Source organism: Otolemur garnettii, unplaced genomic scaffold (genome assembly GCF_000181295.1).
Source record: "Otolemur garnettii isolate 467f Iridium unplaced genomic scaffold, OtoGar3 scaffold00075, whole genome shotgun sequence".
Classification (NCBI taxonomy): domain Eukaryota; kingdom Metazoa; phylum Chordata; class Mammalia; order Primates; family Galagidae; genus Otolemur; species Otolemur garnettii.
The window spans coordinates 1,244,136-1,261,935 of NW_003852470.1; the positions used below are offsets into that span (position 1 = coordinate 1,244,136).

At 55.4% G+C, this 17,800-nt stretch overlaps 1 protein-coding gene across 4 annotated transcripts in view; it reads right to left on the bottom strand.

Annotated features, from left to right (window-relative positions):
* Positions 1 to 13,998: 13,998 nt before the first annotated feature.
* The window catches only part of JAKMIP3 (Janus kinase and microtubule interacting protein 3), a 58,157-nt gene continuing 54,355 nt past the window's right edge, over positions 13,999 to 17,800 (bottom strand). For all 4 annotated transcript variants that reach the window (XM_023515647.1, XM_023515646.1, XM_003794054.1 and 1 more), the window contains 3 exons: positions 16,233 to 16,436; positions 15,425 to 15,490; positions 13,999 to 14,049 (listed from right to left, as the gene is read on the bottom strand). In XM_023515647.1, coding sequence (XP_023371415.1) covers positions 13,999 to 14,049; positions 15,425 to 15,490; positions 16,233 to 16,436 — 321 coding nt within the window. The remainder of the gene's footprint in view (positions 14,050 to 15,424; positions 15,491 to 16,232; positions 16,437 to 17,800) is intronic.

A 17,800-nucleotide genomic window follows, 5' to 3' on the forward strand; every position in this document is an offset into this window, starting at 1 on the left:
AGGGAGTGTGTTCTCTACACCTGGGGATGAGGGAGGGGTGGGACACAGAAAATCAGCTCAGGGATCCGTCTCGACTGCACTGTGTCTTCCAGCTGTGCGTCCTGGTGACATCGCTGTAATAATGGGATGACCATGTGCTGAGTCCTGTGAGTCCTCGTGGGGCCTCTGGAACACTCTGCTCCCACTGCTGTAGCAAGCGAGAGCCCTGAGGCTGCAGGTTGGGCAAGACGTGTGTGTTTCCCGGCCACCCAGAGGGACACTCATACACTTACTTGGCCATTCGTGTGGCAGACATCTGAGGGGTCAGGGCTCATGTCAAGGATCCCACAGTGAGAAAGCCAGACACGTCCCGCCCACATGCAGCTCCGCGAGGAGTTCCCAAGAGAGGGGGCAGTGAATGGATCCCCAGGGGGACCAGATCTCATGGTGGGGAGGTATAGGAGGTGGGAGGAGCTTACTCACAGTGGTGCTGTGGAGCCTGACGGCAGAGACAGGAGACAAACACAGACCTGTGCTCCTGTGCCCACCCAGCACTGCAGCATGACCCACACAGACATCCACACAACCAGCCAGCAGAGAGGACGGTGGCAAATGGGGCCTTCCAGGTAAGCTCCTGTTTGTCTGAGAATCTTCAACTAAACATTGCAAATAAACAGAAATGAATAACTACTAACCTACTAACCTGTTTGGGGCCAAGGCCTTTCCCCTCAAAGCTCTGAATTTGGGGAAATATCAGGAGGTCGGTGGCCTTGCAGCCACAGGCTTAGCTCCCCCTCCCTCCTCCTCCTCCCAGCTCTCCGGGACCAGCTCGGGAGTGTCCCCTCTTGATTTTGATTCTGAGCTGTTGAAGAAGTGAATGATAAAGCCCATGGCCACTCTATGAGTGGAAATTGGATGCGGTTGTGGCCCAGGGCCCTTGGGTACCATGATGGTGATTCTGTATGTCAACTTAACTGGGCCCTTGGGTGCCTGGATACATGGCCAAACACCATTCCCAAGGTTTCTGGATGAGAGCGGCTGAGAGGGCAGAGGCAGGGCCTGGACTCAGTCTGTTAACCCCCACCATGTCCAGCCATGCTGCTGGGCCTCTTGAGTAGCAAAAGAAGCTTCCAGTCTGTAGAGACCACTGACCCTGCTAGATAGGCGTTTCACCTCCATCTGCTGGCCTTGCTACAAAGGGATGCCTGAGGGGGGGACTGATGAGGAAAGAGGCTTCCTTGGCTCATGGTTCTGCAGGCTGTACAAGCACAGAGCCAACCTGCCTCTGCGGAGGGCCTGGGGAGCTTTTATTCCTGGAAGAAGGTGCAGGGAGCAGGTGTCACAGGTGGGGGCAGGAGGAGAATGAGAGGGAGCGAAGAGTGGGAGGGGCCAGGCTCTCTTTAGTAGCCAGCCTGGAGGGAGCTAACGGAGTCAGAATCACTCCTTGCCCATTACCAAGGAGGGTGCCCACACTGACCAGGACCCTGCTCCAACGACCCACCCACCTCCCCAGGCCCCACCTCCCACACTGGAGATCAGAGTTCAACATGTGGTTCGGGGGGGACAGACATCAAAACTGCAGCAGGCTCTGGGGTTATTAAAATCCCAGACTAGATCAGAAAATGACTTAAAGAAACTTTGAACAGAGAAAACAAATAGGACATTTTAGCTAAGATAAAAAGTGGTCTCCTCACAGCTCCACACTGGGAAAGAGGTTACTCCCCTTTACAGAAATGACAGTTCTCTAAGTGGGGCCCAGGGAACCAGGGACCAGGCGGGAAGCCATCCTGGGTTGGGAGCCCTTGCACCCTGTGAGTCGTTCAGGGAGCCTCCAGTAAGGTCTGAGGGGACAGGTGATGCCCCCAATTCTGACCCTGGGGCTGGGACCTCCAGAGCCCATGTCCCTAGGAGCAGGGAGGAGGGGCAGCAGGACAAGCTCCCAAGAGGCAGGAGCTGCAGGTACCCTCCAGGATGCATCTGCTGAGTGCTCTGGCCCTTACTGAGAACTGGGAAGAAATTGGGGTGCATAACATTGAGGTAACATGAGGTATGCAGCGCATGGTGACCTCGAGTAGTGGGATAACTCCTCTGTCCAACCCCCTCCAGCAAGGGGCATGACCCAGCCCCAGCACGGCCTTCAACAGCAGGGGCCCAGCTCTGCTGAATGCTTCCGCCAAAGGACACCCAGCAACCAGAACACTCCTTTGGTCCAGCGACACCATGACTTCTTCTTCTCAGAACTATTACTAAAAAGGGCTTACAACTGTGAATGTGTGCAGCTCCCAGATCAGCAGAGTTTCCCTGGAGGACCTTCCTTTGAAATGTCACTGTCAGGAGGGACAGGCCTCCGATGCCCAGCCTTGGCAGGAAGGCAGGAAACTCACTCCAGCTCCCAGACACCAACTGCCACTGTCACAGTCACACTGACTGACCTGCTTAGTGCCTTTTGTGGTTTTTCACTTGTCTGAGCCACTGAGTCCCTGCCTCTCCCCATTCAGGAGGGGAAGATATCCAGATTGCCCCTGCACAAACTGGATGGGACTCAGCTCTCACCTTACTGTCAGCAGAGACGGAATAAACTGGTTGTCAAGCTTTAGAGAAGGTCCGGCTGTGTTAACCTGCCCAGGGGAGGGAGCTTGGGGCCAGGCAGAGTTGGGGGTGGAAGTTGGTGGTGCTGGTTTCCAGGACTCTCTGGAAAAGCAGTTCCCCCATCCCTTGATTTAGATCTGGCCCCTCCTAGCCCAGATCCCTTGGGCAGGAGCCACAGCCTCGCTCCTCTCTCCACCCTGCCCCCATCCATTAGAAAGGGATGAGCAGGTCACCCCTGCAGGGAGCAGACCCTCTCTGCAGCCCTGCCATGCTGCCCATGGGCCTGAGTCCTCTTGGCCAGAGGAGTGTGAGTCGCGGTGTGAGATCAGAGCATGCCCAAGGGAAGGGTGCTTGGTGTGGAAGGAAGATGTGTTGGGGTTGGTGAAACACCCAGTGGCAAAGTGATGTCCTCAGGATGACCACACTACCTGCTGGGGCCCATAGCCACTCGATAGGACACTCAGGCGGGAGGGTCAGCCCACCATGGCCCCTCCAACTCCAGGCTGCAGGACAGAAGCTGCCTCTCTGTTCACAGGCTCCCCACTATAGGAGCTGTGCAGGGAGTGGGCAGTGGCTCCCACAGGACCCTGTTACTGTGGCCCCTGCACATGCAGGCTACCATAGGGGCTGCAACCTCTCCTGCTTGCTAAGGGCCCCCACCCCCGGCCTGGCCCCAGCCTGCCTGGCTGGTGTTGCTGATGCCAGTTGCCACTGCCCTGCCTGGCAGAAAGGACCATCGCTTGAGTCCTCACCAGCCACTCCCTTCCCTAAGGTGGGGGGCCCCCATCACTGTGGGTGAGAATGGTGAAAACTGAGTTGGGAGCTGCAGGCTGAGCCCCACACAGGAAGGCCTGCTTAGACCCCATTGCTCCTCTCAGCCCAGCAGTTCCAACTGACTTCCTCCCTTCTTCCAAAGCGGGGAGGGGGAAGGGGAATGGCTCCGGGGAAGGCCGTACACTGGACATGTGTGGGAACAGCACAGTGCCCTGGGCTCACTTTGCCTGATGCTGGGTGTGCTGGAGGTATGGGGTGGTCTGTGATGCTCTTGCTTAAAGAGAGGGGCCAGGGTCTCATGGGATGGAAGGGCACCCACTGGCCCTCTGGGTCCCCACTGGACTTGGCGGTTCTGCCTCTCACCTCTTTCCACTTTGATCTGTATCCTCTTTATGCATGGATAACCCCTGGATGACCCCTGGGCAAGCCCAGGCCATACAGGTGTGCGCTCACACACAACCAAACATACAGGTGTATGCGCCCCCAACCAAACATACAGGTATGTGCACATACAACCAAACATGCAGGTGTGTACACACACACAACCAAACATACAGGTGTGTGCTCACACAACCAAACATGCAGGTGTGTGTGCATACATCCAAATGAATTGGAATCACACATGCACAGAATCAAATGCACAAATGTGTGCACATTATATGCACAGGCGTGCGTGCACATTCAGAACCTAATGCACAGGAATTGCACACACACTCAGACTCAAACGCAGCACAGACGTGTGCCCACGAGCACCTGTACACGGCATCCGTAGCCTCCCTGAGAGCGCCCAGCCAGCCTTTCTGACATGGATGTTCCTAATAACGCATCTCTCTTTAATGGCCTCACGGTCAACACTAGTGAAAGAATTCATGTTGCTTTGCTAAGGTCACTACAGAGCACGAGACCACTGTCTGCAGGCTGCTGGCCAGACAGAATGAGTTGGACAGTGGAAGGACAAGGGGGAGGGCAACCCTGCTTTCAGGCCAGTTACTCAGTTTCTGAGATTTTGTGCAAATCACCCAGTCACATCCGAGAAACATTTCTGCCATCAGGTAAAATCGGGAAGATTTTGAACTAGTCACAAACACCTTCCTTACAGTTCTAAGCAGAGAGAAGAAAGAAACCGCCCTGGAGCCACTAAAGACTGGAAAGGGCTGGGCAGGGTCTCCCACCGTGCAGCGCTCATAGCTCATATCCGGTGGCCCCCTTTCCAAGTCCTGGGCACACTTTAGGAAGATGCTCCGGCACCAACCCACCAGGAGACTCACAGGGCTGTCCAAGCAGCAGCAGAGACCTGCAAATAGCCCCAGTGTCCATCAGAGGGGCAGTGAAGCCCCATGGTGAGGTCACATACATGGGTGAATTTCAGCATAGTGAAATCCACAGCAAAAAATGCGTCCAAAACACATCTTTGTGACAAAGATTCAAAAGGTGACCAAATTCTGCCTTTTGGAAACATGTTTCTGCACAGAGCTCTGCACAGAAGGGATGGATGCACCACAGGTCAGAGGTAGGTGTCTGCTGTGGCTGCTGGAGCCAGAGATGCTGTGGAAATGAGAGGACAGAGCTGTTGGCAGCCCGATGGCGAGTGGCACATACCTGCATCAGGACTGAGGTGGTTCTGCGTGTCTGAACCTGAAGAGTAAGACACTCCTGTCAGGGAACGGGGGCAAGGACACTTTTAGCCGCTGGTTCTAAAATGCAGATGGCACATGACCCCAAAGGCTGCGAGCACAGCTGACCTCAAACCTGAGGGAGCATGGCAGGGTGCCTGGGCAGGGCCTGAACCAGCCCTTGGCATCTGGGAGACGCCAGCCCCTGGCCGGGGCCCTGCCTCTGCTTCTGAGAGAGACCAGCAGCACCTGGAGGTCCCGGGAGGTCCCAGGAGAAGCTGCCCTTCCTGGGACAGAGCAGCCTGCATACTGGCTGTGCACACCTGCGTGAACTACTCACAAACACCTCCCTTTTGTTTCTCTTTCTCTCTTTAACGACATACACAAATTCAGTAAAAGGCAGTTTCCCTGAATCACGATGGAGTGTGTGAGAGATTTTAAACAAAAGAGGTTCTCATTCCCTTTGTGCGCCGAGTTCACTCACTGCAGGGGTGTCTGAAGAGCAGCTGGCCCCTGGATCTTAAAAAGGACGAATGACCGTCATCTCTGGCCTATCTGAGTGGCAGCACAGCGAGCGTCTGGGACCAAGCTTAGGAGCTGCCACTCACTGGCATTCAGGCGCCTGCTTCGTTGGGAGCTGTAAATCTGAATCTGCTGACAGTTAATCTAACACGTCTCGAGTTCCAGACCGGAGCTGGGACAGGAGCTGGCCCTGGAGACCCAGACCCAGCCCAGGCCCATGGGGGAGATGCCAGCAGCACCCACCCCAGCATGCGGCGACAGTGGGGGACACTCAAGCCAGCAGTGCGCTGATCACAGAGCCAGGCAGAAGGGATTTCAATCAAAAAGAGGATGAATGGTTCATGATGGGACTGGAAAGGGCCAAGGACACGTGGGGTGGATGTGTGAGTGCAGAAGGTGACCTTGAATCCATCCTGAGCCCCAGATGAAAAGATTAACTCACCCTCAGTCATGGACATTTTAAATCTAAGACATGAAACCCTTAAGGCAGGGGTTCTCAATCTTCCTAATGCCACAACCCTTTAATACAGTTCCTCACGTTGTGATGACCCCTACCCATAAAATTTTCCTAATGCCGCAACCCTTTAATACAGTTCCTTAATTTTCTGGTTGGGGGTTACCACAACATGAGGAACTGTATTAAAGGGTAGTGGGATTAGGAAGGCTGAGAACCCCTCCCTTAAGGAAACGTGGGAGGAAATAACTGTAACATTGAGTTGGGCACAGTTTTCTTAGTTATAACACTGAAAACATGTAACCCCATTTCTTAGAAGTTGACACATTAGACTTCATCAGAGTTAAGAACTTCCACACCTCAAAAGACACTCAAGAGAACAAAAGGACAGAGGCGAGGCTGGAAGAAACCACTTTTGGAGAGCCTACCTGCCGACGGCATGTGCTGGGGTTTATGAAGAGCCCTCAAAACCCTACAACAAGCAAGCAAATGACCCACTTCAGAAATGGGCAAAAGACTGGAACATTTCACAGAAGAGGATAGACGGAGGCAAAGCTCACATACGGACTGATGCTCAGCGCCACTGGAGAGATGCAACTTCAAACCCAAGTAAGATGCTGCTCTCCACCCTCTGGGAATCAGCACAGCGATCGGCGAGGGTGTGCGTGGAGCAGCAGGAGGCCGTGCGCTGCTGGTGGGATGCAGAGTGGCCCAGCTCCTTACAAAATTAAACACACTCTTATCATACGGCCCAACAATCCCAGTCCTCAGTATTTACCCAAGACAAATGAAAACTTGCACTCATACAAAAGCCTGTTCGGGAATATTTCTACCAGTTCTGCTCATAATTGCCAGAAACTGGAAACAACCCAAATGTCTTTCAGCTGGAGACTGGTAGGCTGTGTTATTATGCACACCGGACACTCAGCACTGAGATGGGAAACCTGCCCAGCCACACAGCAACACAGTGGAACCTTAAATGGGTTTGGCTGTGAGCACAGCCAGATCTCAAAGCTACACGCATGTGACCCCATGTGTGTAACTTGGAAGTGGCAAAACTGAACTGGAGGAAACAGAGCAGGGCTGCTGACAGGAGGGTTGGGGTGGCTCACAGCAAGGTCAGCAGGAGGGGTCTGGGACGGTGTGTCCGGTGCCTGTGGTGGGTGCACACACTGCCTGTGTACTGACTGGCACAGTTTCACTGATTTTAATCAATTTTACTACGTGTTATTTTTTTTTTAATCAGTACGTGGAGTAAATCCAAACTGGAATACAAGCTATAGAAAGGAACCCAACCATAATATAAATGAGACATCACTACTCTAGAGAGTGGAGAGAAAAGAATGAATCTAATGACTCTCATTTAGACAACAGTCTGGACTCTGAGAGGCGCAGGGCAAGCTGGGCTGTGCACAGATGCTGTGGGCTGGTTTCTCGGCAGGTGTAGGTTAGGAATTCCGAAACGGCCTTGCGTGTGTGCCAGGGTTGAACAAACAAGATACATCATAGGCCACGAGGGCCAGTGTCACACCACTGTGTGACAAGTGAGGGAGGGAGGGAGGCCAGGAAGAGCCCTGCACTGTTGGCCTGGACTTGGAGATGTCAGCATGAACTTGCGGCTTTGCAGTAGAGAGACAGACAATAAAGGAAAGGTCAGAGATGTGTGGCCGCTCGTGGGTTAGTACACACACACCTCCAAGCGCCGTCTCTGAGAGGGCCCCGAAATAGTGTCACCCCAGAAGCAATGAGCACACCCAGATGCACAGATCTTGGTTTCTTAACACACCTTCTCTAAGGAGTGACTCCAGGCTTGGGACGGGGACACTGCAAGGTCAGCCTGGAGCATCTTGTGGTGACAGAAAGGAAGGAAGGAAGCACTCACCTGAAGGAGGGGAGTGTGGAAGGGGCCCAGGCGCCCACCTAGAGGAGCAGCCTGAGTCAGAGGCAGCAGACAGCAGTGCAGGACAAACCAGCCGGCCACACGTGCGTGGGGGTGTGAGTGACGAGGCAAATGAAGAAAGAGGAGCAAAGGGACAGAACAGGTCTCATTAGTAGGAGGGAACAGGGCAGGAATTACCATTGGAACTCCCAGGAGAGGTGGGTGCAGGAAAGGTCTGCCGTACTTGCTGTGGTTTGGACACAGGTTTGTTTTTCAGCCCCCTTGAATCCCAGGTTGGAACTTGATTCCTGATGCTGGAGGCATTTGGGTCATGGGCAGACTCCTCATGAACAGCTCAGCGGCACTTTCACTCTTAGTTCCCAAAAGAACTGGTCGGCTCGGCGCCTATAGCTCAACCAGCTAAGGCGCCAGCCACGTACACCTAAGGTGGCGGGTTCGAATCCCCAGCCCGGACCCGCCAAACAACAATAATGGCTGCAACCAAAAAATAGCCGGGTGTTGTGGCGGGCACCTGTGGTCCCAGCTACTTGGGAGGCTGAGACAGGAGACTCGCTTGAGCCCAGGAGTTGGAGGTTGCTGTGAGCTGTAATGCCACGGCACTCTACCCAGGGGGACAGCTTGAGGCCCTGTCTCAAAAAAAAAAAAAAAAAAAAGAACTGGTCGTTGATGGGGGCCTGGTGCCCCCCACAATCACTCCCCCTCTCACCAGGCAATCTCAGCATAGGTGACCCCTGCCCCTCCCGCCCTACGTGGAAGTTCCCGAGGCCTCAGAGGAAGCAGATGTTGGCGGCGGGTGTTTGGTGCAGCCCACAGACCTGTGACCCCAATAACCTCTTTTTGTTGCAAAATGTCCGGACTTGGGCTTTCTTTTGCAGAGGTGTTCAACCTTTTCTTCCCCCCTCTGCTGCACATTGGAAAAGTAAGAGTTGTCTCAGGACATACATCAAATACACAAACACTAAAGAAGGCTGTGAGCTCAGAGAAGGTCCATGTGCACCTTTCATGATATCTGGCACCACAGATAAGCAAAAGAAGCTCTCAGAAAGCATGTGGCCCGGGGGCCAAAGGTTGGACACCCCTGCTTATGGCAGCACAAATGCATAAGACATGATGCTAAAATCAATCTGCTAAAGTTTAAGGAGAAGATTTTTCCAGTCTCATTTACCCCCCCATACACATGTTAATTATAAAGGGCACTTTTCAGAGCAATGCCGGCAGCTACCTCTTTAGCCAGGTGATCAAGGGAAACATAAGCAGCAGTCAAATACATCAACATCAGGTGCCCCAACACCGGTATGCTTGCTGAAAACATGCAACCTCAAAATGACCCTGAGGAAACATCTGGTAAATCAAACTGCCAAGGTCAAGGGTGATGAGAGCAGAGAAACTTCACAAGTGGAGGCACTAAGCAGACAGGATGGTTAAATGTAATGTGGGGTCCCAGAACGAAAGCGGACATTTGCCAGGAGAAAAACTGGCAAAACTTGAGTTAAGTTTGTGGATCAGTTAAGTTTTAAAAGTGTCCTATGATGGAACAAGATGTTAAGGCTGGGGACGCCGGGTGAGAGCACTCTACACTGGCTCTACACTATCTACACTATCTACACTACAAATTTATAAAAAGTTGGGAAAAAGCTAACCAAGGAGAAAGGGGTGCATTGTTAGTGAGCACGGAGACTTCTCAGACTGCGCTCACTGTGCCAACATGCACACTGCTGGCCACTCAGGAAAACATCCTAGTGGAGAGAAACGCACAGCCTGGACCTGCTGGTCTTCGGCGAGACGGGCCTCTTTTCAAGGGTGCTAGGATCAATGGTCTGCGGCTGGGACTGAGGCCCCCCTGCTGGCAGCAGCTTTGGGTCACAGCTTTTTGCTGTCAGCCTCCAAACTCTCGCTGGAGACGGACAGATGGAGTTCTGAGAGAGCCTGGCCACGGAGGAGGCTGCATGATTGTGGCCACAGCTCAGCAGCCCCTCAGAGGAGCTGGCGAGGCACCTCTCTTCTCACACCACTGAACGAATTCAAAGGGCCCTTGTTCCTCCCTGCAGCCAGCTCCTGGGAGCTGCCCTTGTTCCCCGTCCCATTAGAGATAATTACTGCTGGGGGACTTGTCCTTGGTGAGTGTCCAGCTAATATTTCTACCTGTTCTCATACAACAGCTTGATGCCAGCCTCATCAGTTTCCTGCTCAGCTTGCTCACAAGTGTGGCTGGCCAAGTGGATTCGCTTCTCCTGGGTGGCTTTGTGTCCAGCCAGCCTCTAAGTGTGTCTGACCCTAAGGCTGCTATCTAGTGTCCACTGCCCTTCCCTGATGAGAGGCTGGCGCCCCCATCCCAACTACCCCAACACCCGCACACAGAGTACCAGGTCTGAGTCACCTCCCGTCCAATACCCACAAGGAAGCACCATCCACAGGGAACATCCATCTGTGCCTGGGCCCTACAGGTCACCAAGGCAGCTGCTAAGAGGGGCTGGCTCCCAAGGAAGACCACCACCCCACTCCTGTGCTCCCAGCTCTCACAGCTCAAGTCACAGAGTGGCCTGGATTGTCCAGTGCCCCACTTTGAGCGGGGAATGATACTGACAGGGCAGAAGTGACCCAATTGCCCAGGATGGCATCCCCCAGGCCTCGGGACCAAGGGTCCACATAGGCAGGCGTTGCTGTGCTGAATGGCACTCACCGCCTGGCAGGTGCTTTCTGAGGCTGGTCGGAGCTCAGCAGGCTGTGCTGCCACTGACCTGCTCAGCAATGAGGATGCCGCGCTTGGCACTGCAGCACTTTGCAGAGCACAGGCCCAGCCGGCGGGACAGCCCCCTGGAAGGCACCCCCAGTGGCAGGCGGCAGGATCGCCCTCCTGAGGCTGGCAGTGGGCACCCTGGGACAGGCTGGGCCAAGTGGGCCCTGCCAATGAACTCTCTGGGCCAAAGGCACACTTGTGCACACCTGACAACACTTGCTGCCCAGCGGCCACACTCTGTAGATAATGTGCCTCTAAGAACGCACACCAGGATGCCACACGACGCCATCACCTCTCTGCAATGAGCAGGGGTTGATCCTACACGCTCCCTCCCCACCCTCACAGCAGAGAATCTGGGCAGCATCTCAGGATAGCATGTGGCAATGGAAGCCCCCGTGGCCCCTTGGTGGGGTAGGAGGCCCCCTGCCTCCCTTCAGGATAGCTCGCCCACCTCTAGAGCCCTGCCGGCTCCCACTCAGGCACTCCCACTAGTGAAGACAGACTTGTGGTGCAGGGTGCCCTGCCCACACCGGGATGCCCCTCCCTTGCTGAGGCTGTGCACAGGAAATCAACAGAGATGGTGTGTCCCGGTACCACTAGGGCCTCCTCCCCTTCTTCTCCCCCCTTCCATAAGCCTTATCCCGCAGATGGGAAGAGACCTGGGTCCGCAGCCTCCCCCCTGTCCTGTCCCCACCCTCTGTGCACCCGCAGCCAGCCCCACGGCAGTCCCCACCGAGTTCCACAGGGGGCACCCAGGCTCTGATCAGTGGCAGGAGAGGCAACCTCCCAGGACCGCTGCCCCTCAATGATGGGGAGCCAAGCTGCCCCTGAGACCCCCCCACCACAGGAGGAGTATCTGCCCCTCACCGGCAGGTCTCTGCGGACTGGGGGAGATGTCCCTCTGGGGGTTCTGCCTCCTCTGGCAGCTGCAGCTGCACCTGAGGCTGGGAGGGGCTGGGTGGGTCCCCCTCGCCCCTGGGAAATACTTCCTAGCTCTGGTGGGACAGGAGGGGTGGCCATAGAGTCCTGATGAGCTCACCACCTGCGATGTGCAGGGGTCCTGCTGAGTCTGGGGTCAGGGGCACAGGCAGAGATTGCCCCATAGGGCAAAGTAGGGAGTATCTGCCTTTGCAGGCTCTGGGAGTGGCAGGATAGGGGCCAGGCAGGCTGAGGATGGCAGGAAAGGCTGGTGTGCAGGGGTCCTGCTGAATCCGGGGTCAGGGATGTTCCGGGGTCCTGCTGAGTCTGGGGTCAGGGATGTGCAGGGGTCCTGCTGAGTCTGGGGTCAGGGTCACTGGCACAGATTGCCCCATAGAACAAAGTAGGGAGCCTCCGTCCTAGGCAGCTCTGGGAGTAGTGGGATTAGGGGCGGGGCAGGCAGTGGAGGATGGCAGGAAAGGCTGAGTGTGCAGGAGACCAACTGGCTTCTAGGGAGGCAGCGCAGCCACCTTGTGGCTCAGGCGCATTTTTCGTGGGTACTTGTGGTGCCTCTAGCGGCTGCAGGCAGAGACAAGGGCTGAGGCATAGGACTCCTGCCATGGGAAGGTGCAGGACTGGCCACACCCCCCCACCCTCTGCAGGGGGAGTGAAGTCAAATCACATTTCACATGGGGCAGGATCAACAGGCCGGGAAGCAGGCCACCACACAGGGCAGAGAGGACAGGCCACCTCTGCTGGGCACCACTGTTGCTCACCTGTGAGGCCCCGGGCCACAGGCTCTTCCTTCCGCTGCAGAAGGACAGGTGGCCTCTGCTGGGCATGGCCATTGCTCACCTGTGAGGTCCTGGGCCACAGGCTCCTCCTTCTGCTACAGGTGCCTCCGGCCTCGCCCCGCTGGGCACTGCTCTTGCCCCTCAGCTGGTCTGTGGCCCACAGGCTTGGGTCTCCCACTGAAGGGCTCCCAGGTTGAGTGGCGCCTGGTGCCTAGGGCCTCTGAGATTCTGGACCGCACTGCCTCTGGCTTCCATGTTCTTTGAGGTGAGCCTCTCTCTGGCTGGCTCTGCCACCTCCTGTCCCACTCCAGTACCAGCACCCCTTCCTGCTCTGCTCAGTCCACCATGGTCCTGGCTGACCATTGGGGAGGGATTTTGGTTTTGCTGCCTTGGGGTGTGTAAGGAGCAGAGGGCTAATGGCTCTGTGTGGCCAGTGGTGGCCATAGCTCTCTGTCCCCAGGAGAACGAAACAGAACAGGGTGGGTGTGGGGTTTGTTCTTCAGTGTGGAGCCCAGTGGTGAGGCATGGCATTGTCCTGGTGCACAGAGGAGCCACAAGGAACTCTCCTGGGGACCATGCCAGAGGAACCCTCCTAGTGCCCAGGAAGGTTACCCCCAGGACACAGCTGCCTTTGTCTCTGGAGACTGGCCCATCCTGTTTCTGAAAATCTTTCTCCAGACACGGCAATGTTTACTGTGGGAACTGAGAGAGAGGGAGGGTGTGGGTAGGTGGTGCTCCTGCACAGAAGTGGCTCTTCCCTGCTCAGCAGGGGACACCACATATCCCTGCAGCACGGATGGGGCTGCAGCCTTGGACAGGCCTCTCCCAGAGAAGCCCCAAGAAGTCAGCAAAATTAGTTCTCACTCTGGCTCATCCCAAGTGGATGGGCTCAGCCCCATCCAAAGCACCTGTCCCTCTTCCTCCACAGGACAGGCACACAGAGACCAAATCTGCTGAGGTCTTCAGGATGGAGACACCGCGTCCTGTTCTGTCGCCATAACCTACTGCTTTCTGGTCCCAAGGGAGGAAAGGGGGCCAACTCCTCCAGGGGCTGGAAGGAAGAGACATAGAGAACAGCCGTCAGGGAGACTGCACTCCGCCAGCCAGTGTGAAGAGGCTGAAGGGGCAAGGGGCTGTGTGACCAGGATGACCCCTGCACCCAGAGGAAGGTCCTCTCAGGAGAGGCCTGAGATAAATGTCACTTTCTCCACATCCTCTCCTCTCATTTGGAAAGGAAGCAATGATTGAATGTCGGCATGTGGCCTTTGCTGCAGGTTGACAGCTGTGACCCTGCAGCCTAGACATGGAGGCCAGCAGCATGGCAGGAGACTGGGGCACTCCTGGGCACAGCCTGTGCTCAGCAGCACATGGGAGCAACTGAGGTCTCCTGGTACCGCTTCCTGCCCAGATGCCACAGAAGCAGGGGAGAATGGTGAGACAAGAACATCGGAGCTTCTCCTGCACCGGCAGGGAGTGGGCCCTGCTTTCCTCCTTCCGGAGAAGGCCCAGTGACCCGGAAGCCTTGGACAGAGTCCTGACCCAGGGAAGGCATGGGCAGCTTCCTAACTGCCCTGGCAGAGCTCGGGTTGGTGCCTGCGTGGGCAGCAGACTGGTGGGCAGCTCCTAGCTGGCAAGGGCCGAGGACGTCTCCCAGGAGGCAGAGGGGACCTGCCAGACCTGGCCCTGGGATACTCACCACATCAAGGTGCCAAGACGAGCTACGACCAGAGAATGAAAGCTAAGGAGAAAAATAAGAACAAAAATAAAAACTGAAAGGGAAAGGGGAGGATGGAGAAACAGAAGAAAAGAAAGAGAAAAAAAGAGTTTGTAGCACTTCTGGCAAGAAACACATCTGATTACAGACAGACCAAGACAGAGCTGCAGGCTGCGGAGAGGACCAGGGTTAGGAACCTGGGCCCAGGACCCTGTGGGAATTCCCTGCATCAGAGGTGACGGTGCTGCCAGCCCTGGGACATGCTTGGGGACTCTGCACCATGCACAGCTGGCTGTGGGTGCCAGCTGGGGGCTGCACACCCAGCATGCTCCTAGCACACCAAGGGAAGCCTTCTGGGGACTCAGTTTTCTGCTCTGTGAGGTGAAATCCACCACTGAGAACTGTCTCAGGAGTTCATGGACGAGGTGCTCAGTGGCTGCCTATTAATAAGATGAAAGTCTTGTTGAAAGACTTTCAACAAGAAAGTGACCATGTGACCAGCACACAAGAACACACCCTTGACAATGTTCTGGCCTCAAGCCCATTCTGGGAACAAAGTACAACCAACACCTGAGTGGATGAAACACCTGGTCTTTATCTGGGCTGGGGGTTGGGGCCCAGACTGATTTAAACCAAGAGACTCCAAAGAAATCAATGTTTGCTTTGAGAGAGAGACCTTGCACTCCTCAAAGCTCAGGCCCCAAGAACTCTGCATCCCCTCCTAGCCTCATTGGGCTCCTGGCTGTGCCAGGCACCCACAGGGTGGGAAAGGTCATTCCTTACACACTACTCAGGGCTCTGTCCTCATGGTGGATTTGCACCTTGAGCAGGACAATGGCTCGGCAGGTGGCTGCAAAGTGCCCAGGAGAGGGAGTAGTTCTGGTCACTGTGGAGCAGGGGCCCGCTGGGCTGGTGAGGGCAGAAGGGCCAGCCTGCTGTGAGGAGCCTGCCATCCAGAGGGCTGCATCTCTCCTGGCAAGCCCAGGGATCTGTGGGCTCTTCCTCAGGCAGGGACCAAGCATGTGCTGATCACAGGGACCTCCTGCCTGACACCAGCCTCCTGTTCCTTCCCGAAGGGACCAGAGAAAGGGATGTCCCACTGTCCACTTACTGCTCAGCAGTAGCTGGTCACTTTGGTGAGATCTGCCCCACAGGCAGGACCTGAGTCAGCAGTCTGACCCCTAGAAACTGCCCTAATAGCCAGCGAGGCCTCCAGGAGGGAGAGGGCTCTCTCTGGCCCTCGCTACACCTGGACTCAGGAGAGCCAAGGCCGGTCATGTGCGTGGACAGAACAGCACAGCACAGCCCCTCCCCTCTCAGAGCTGGGAAATTCAGAAAAAGACCCTCCCCAGGCCCTGCACATGTGACCCCAACCCACTCCTCTTCAGCAGGAGTTTGTGAGCCTGGGAGAATTGCTTGAAAGATTTTACCTTCTCTTCCAGTTCCTTTATCTGTCTCTTCTGACCTTCTATTCTCTCTTCTAACTCTTTAATTCTCTGCAATAGTAAAAGAAGACATCTCAGTAAGCAAGAGTACTTGGGAAACAAGTGGCAAAAAGCCCTTTCAAAATTTGCTCATTTATTTGGTGGACAAATAGCTGGCATGTGGGGCTCTGGCCCCTGTGGCCTGTGGCTGGCGGTGGGGACACAGGCTGTGCTGTCTGCAGTGTCCCTCCAACCAGAGAGTGGAAGGCCCCCAATGGCCATACTCCCTGGGTGGGAATGACACCCTTCCACCTCCCACAACTTCACATCAAAATTACGTCACCAGACACCCAAGGAAAGGGTAAGGAATTAATTTACCCAAACATCGTTATGTCTGAGGGTGGAGCAGCCAGGGATAAGAGCCAGTCAGGCAGAGAATTTTCCTTGAGAGGGTGACGCCTGTGCCTGAGACCCCACGAGCTGCTGATTTCTGCCCACAGTCCACCCACAGGCTGAAGGGGGCTGCTGGGCATCCTCACCTGGACACCCCAGGGACTAAAGAGGCCCAGGGAGGCTAAAGGGGGCTGGCAGCCTATGCCTAACAACTGCTCACTAAGGTCACATGACGCAGACCCAATATGATCATTCACCCAAATTTGCAAGTGGAACCTTTGGCCTGTGGTATGGCTGACAGGAAACACATCCATACAGGCCACTAGAGGGTGTGGCCATGGGATGTGTGGCCATAGGAGGCCCAGCCTGGCTCTTGACACCCCACCCCTTCGTGGCAGGTTGGAGTCCAGCCCACGCGCACCTGCTGTGCCCCCTGCAGCAGCTCCATGCGCTCCCGCAGGATCTGGGCATCCCGCTCACGCAGCTCGCTCAGGACCTGGCGCTTCCACTGCTCCACAGCCACCTGGAGCTTCTCTCTCTCCTCCTCCGACAGCAGCCCGGCCACTTTGGCCCCAGCCTCCTGCTGCAGGGCGTCGTACAGCATGGCTTCCAGCTCCAGGATGTGCTGCAGGGAGGGGGACAGCTCAGGCCCCCCGGGGAAGGGGCCAGCGCTCCCAGCTCCCGGCTGCACAGCCCAAGTTGCAGGAGAAGGGGGGGTGTGCAGTGTGGGGGCTCAGACCCCCACCCACAAGAAGATGGAGAAGTAAGGTTGGCCGGGCAGGTGTGAGCTGGAGTACAGAAGCCCCATCAGGGCTGAAGCTGTGAGGTGGGGTCACGGGAGGATGCAGCTATGGCCACGCTGACCAGGGGAGCCAGGTGGGTCATCTCTGAGCTGCTTCCCAATTGTTCAATTCATGGATCCTTTTGCCATGACTCAGAACCCAAACTATATCTCTTGTTATAAACAGGATTTACAGATTTCACCAGGAGTACTTTTAAACTTTCTTCTTTGGAAATTTTATTGATACAATCTTTTAATGAACTACAGAAGGCCTTTCTTACCATCAAAAATGTAACATCTTCAGAAATAAATAGTTTCTTTTCTTCAGGCAAGATAATTATGAAAATGCCTTTTGATTTAGTAGAAATTTCAGGAAATGGAGAAAAAGACCTTTTGTAGCCTTAGTTACAATTTATTGTTCTTGACAGCCAAAAAATAAAACATCCCCAGCTGTCACAACCAGCTCACATGCCACATCAACTGGCACTTCTTGGCAGAAGAGCTCAGTAAACACAAGAAGCTACAGGGAGTCAGCCTCGCACAGTCTCACACACACCTGGTGATGGACAGGTCTGCAAGCCCTGCCTAGGACAGGAGGACCCCAGAGGATAAGTGATGGGCCACCCGAAGGGTCCACCTTGTCCTGAACACGGGGGTCCTACTCTCCAGAGAGCTGCCATCCCAGTGAAATGAGTACCCTGTGTCCTCCACAGCCCCTGCGGGTCCTGCACGCAAAGTCGAACCTGCAGGAATACCCAGGACTCCCAGGTTGCTGCTCACCAGAGCACTCTGGCTCTGTCTGCCCCACTCTGGGGAAAGGCGAGGAACAGGGGAGCCCAGGCTCAATGTCCAGGTAAAGTGCAAGGGTTCAGTGGCCAAGCAGGGAAACAAAGGCAGGACAACAAAGTGGGGGCCTTCCTGCACAAATTGCAGAGAGAGGGCCCAAGCATGACACACAAGAGCTCCCCAGCATCACATAGGAAGTGGCCCCCCAGCATCACACAGGATGCGACCCCCCAGCATCACACAGGAAGAGGCCCCCCAGCATCACACATGAAATGGCCCCCCAGCATCACACAGGAAGTGGCCCCCCAGCATCACACAGGAAGAGGACCCCCAGCATGACACAGGAAGAGGCCCCCCAGCATCACACAGGAAGAGGACCCCCAGCATGACACAGGAAGCGACCCCCCAGCATCACACAGGAA